Raw genomic sequence first — 565 nt, forward strand, 5'->3', positions numbered from 1 at the left:
TACAACTTCTCTAAATAAGAAGCCTAAACTTCACAGAACACAAAATGTGGCATATGTTTTTATGTATGCCCCTGGACTAAAATACGTGTCGAATTTTTAGTAGGTTAAACCATTACTTTAGATGTTTTATAAACATTATTTAACAAAGAGCCCCATAAAGATGATGAATAATAAGCGTTCAGTCTTTTATGAAAGAAAATAACTTTTATTTTGAAAAACATGGGCGTGCGCACTAATAAACCCGGAAGTTCCACGGGCTCTTTCATCTCGGCATTTGACGCGTGAAAAGCAGCGAGACAGACTCACTCCTGTCGTTTCTGAGGCTTTTCTTGCTGTGTTTGTGCATCTGGATTTAAAATGCCTCTTAAATTTGAGTTATGTCCCGGTCGCATGATCGGAGGAAACAACCCGTGTTTCATTATTGCAGAAATCGGACAGAATCATCAGGGAGACATTGAAATCGCCAAAGAAATGATCAAGATGGCAAAGGTACGAGTTTAATTGTATTAATCAACATCGGTACTGTACATTTATTATTGGCGGTGAGCCTGCAAGTTAAAAAAAA

At 37.5% G+C, this 565-nt stretch overlaps 1 protein-coding gene across 1 annotated transcript in view; it reads left to right on the top strand.

The window, feature by feature from the left end:
• The first annotated feature begins 231 nt into the window (after window positions 1-231).
• LOC107576138 (sialic acid synthase-like) overlaps window positions 232-565 on the top strand; it is a 2451-nt gene continuing 2117 nt past the window's right edge. Inside the window, exon 1 of the mRNA XM_016262384.1 lies at window positions 232-489. Coding sequence (XP_016117870.1) covers window positions 358-489 — 132 coding nt within the window. The 5' untranslated portion in view covers window positions 232-357. The remainder of the gene's footprint in view (window positions 490-565) is intronic.

This window comes from Sinocyclocheilus grahami, unplaced genomic scaffold (assembly GCF_001515645.1).
Source record: "Sinocyclocheilus grahami isolate Dianchi unplaced genomic scaffold, SAMN03320097.WGS_v1.1 scaffold3253.1, whole genome shotgun sequence".
NCBI lineage: Eukaryota > Metazoa > Chordata > Actinopteri > Cypriniformes > Cyprinidae > Sinocyclocheilus > Sinocyclocheilus grahami.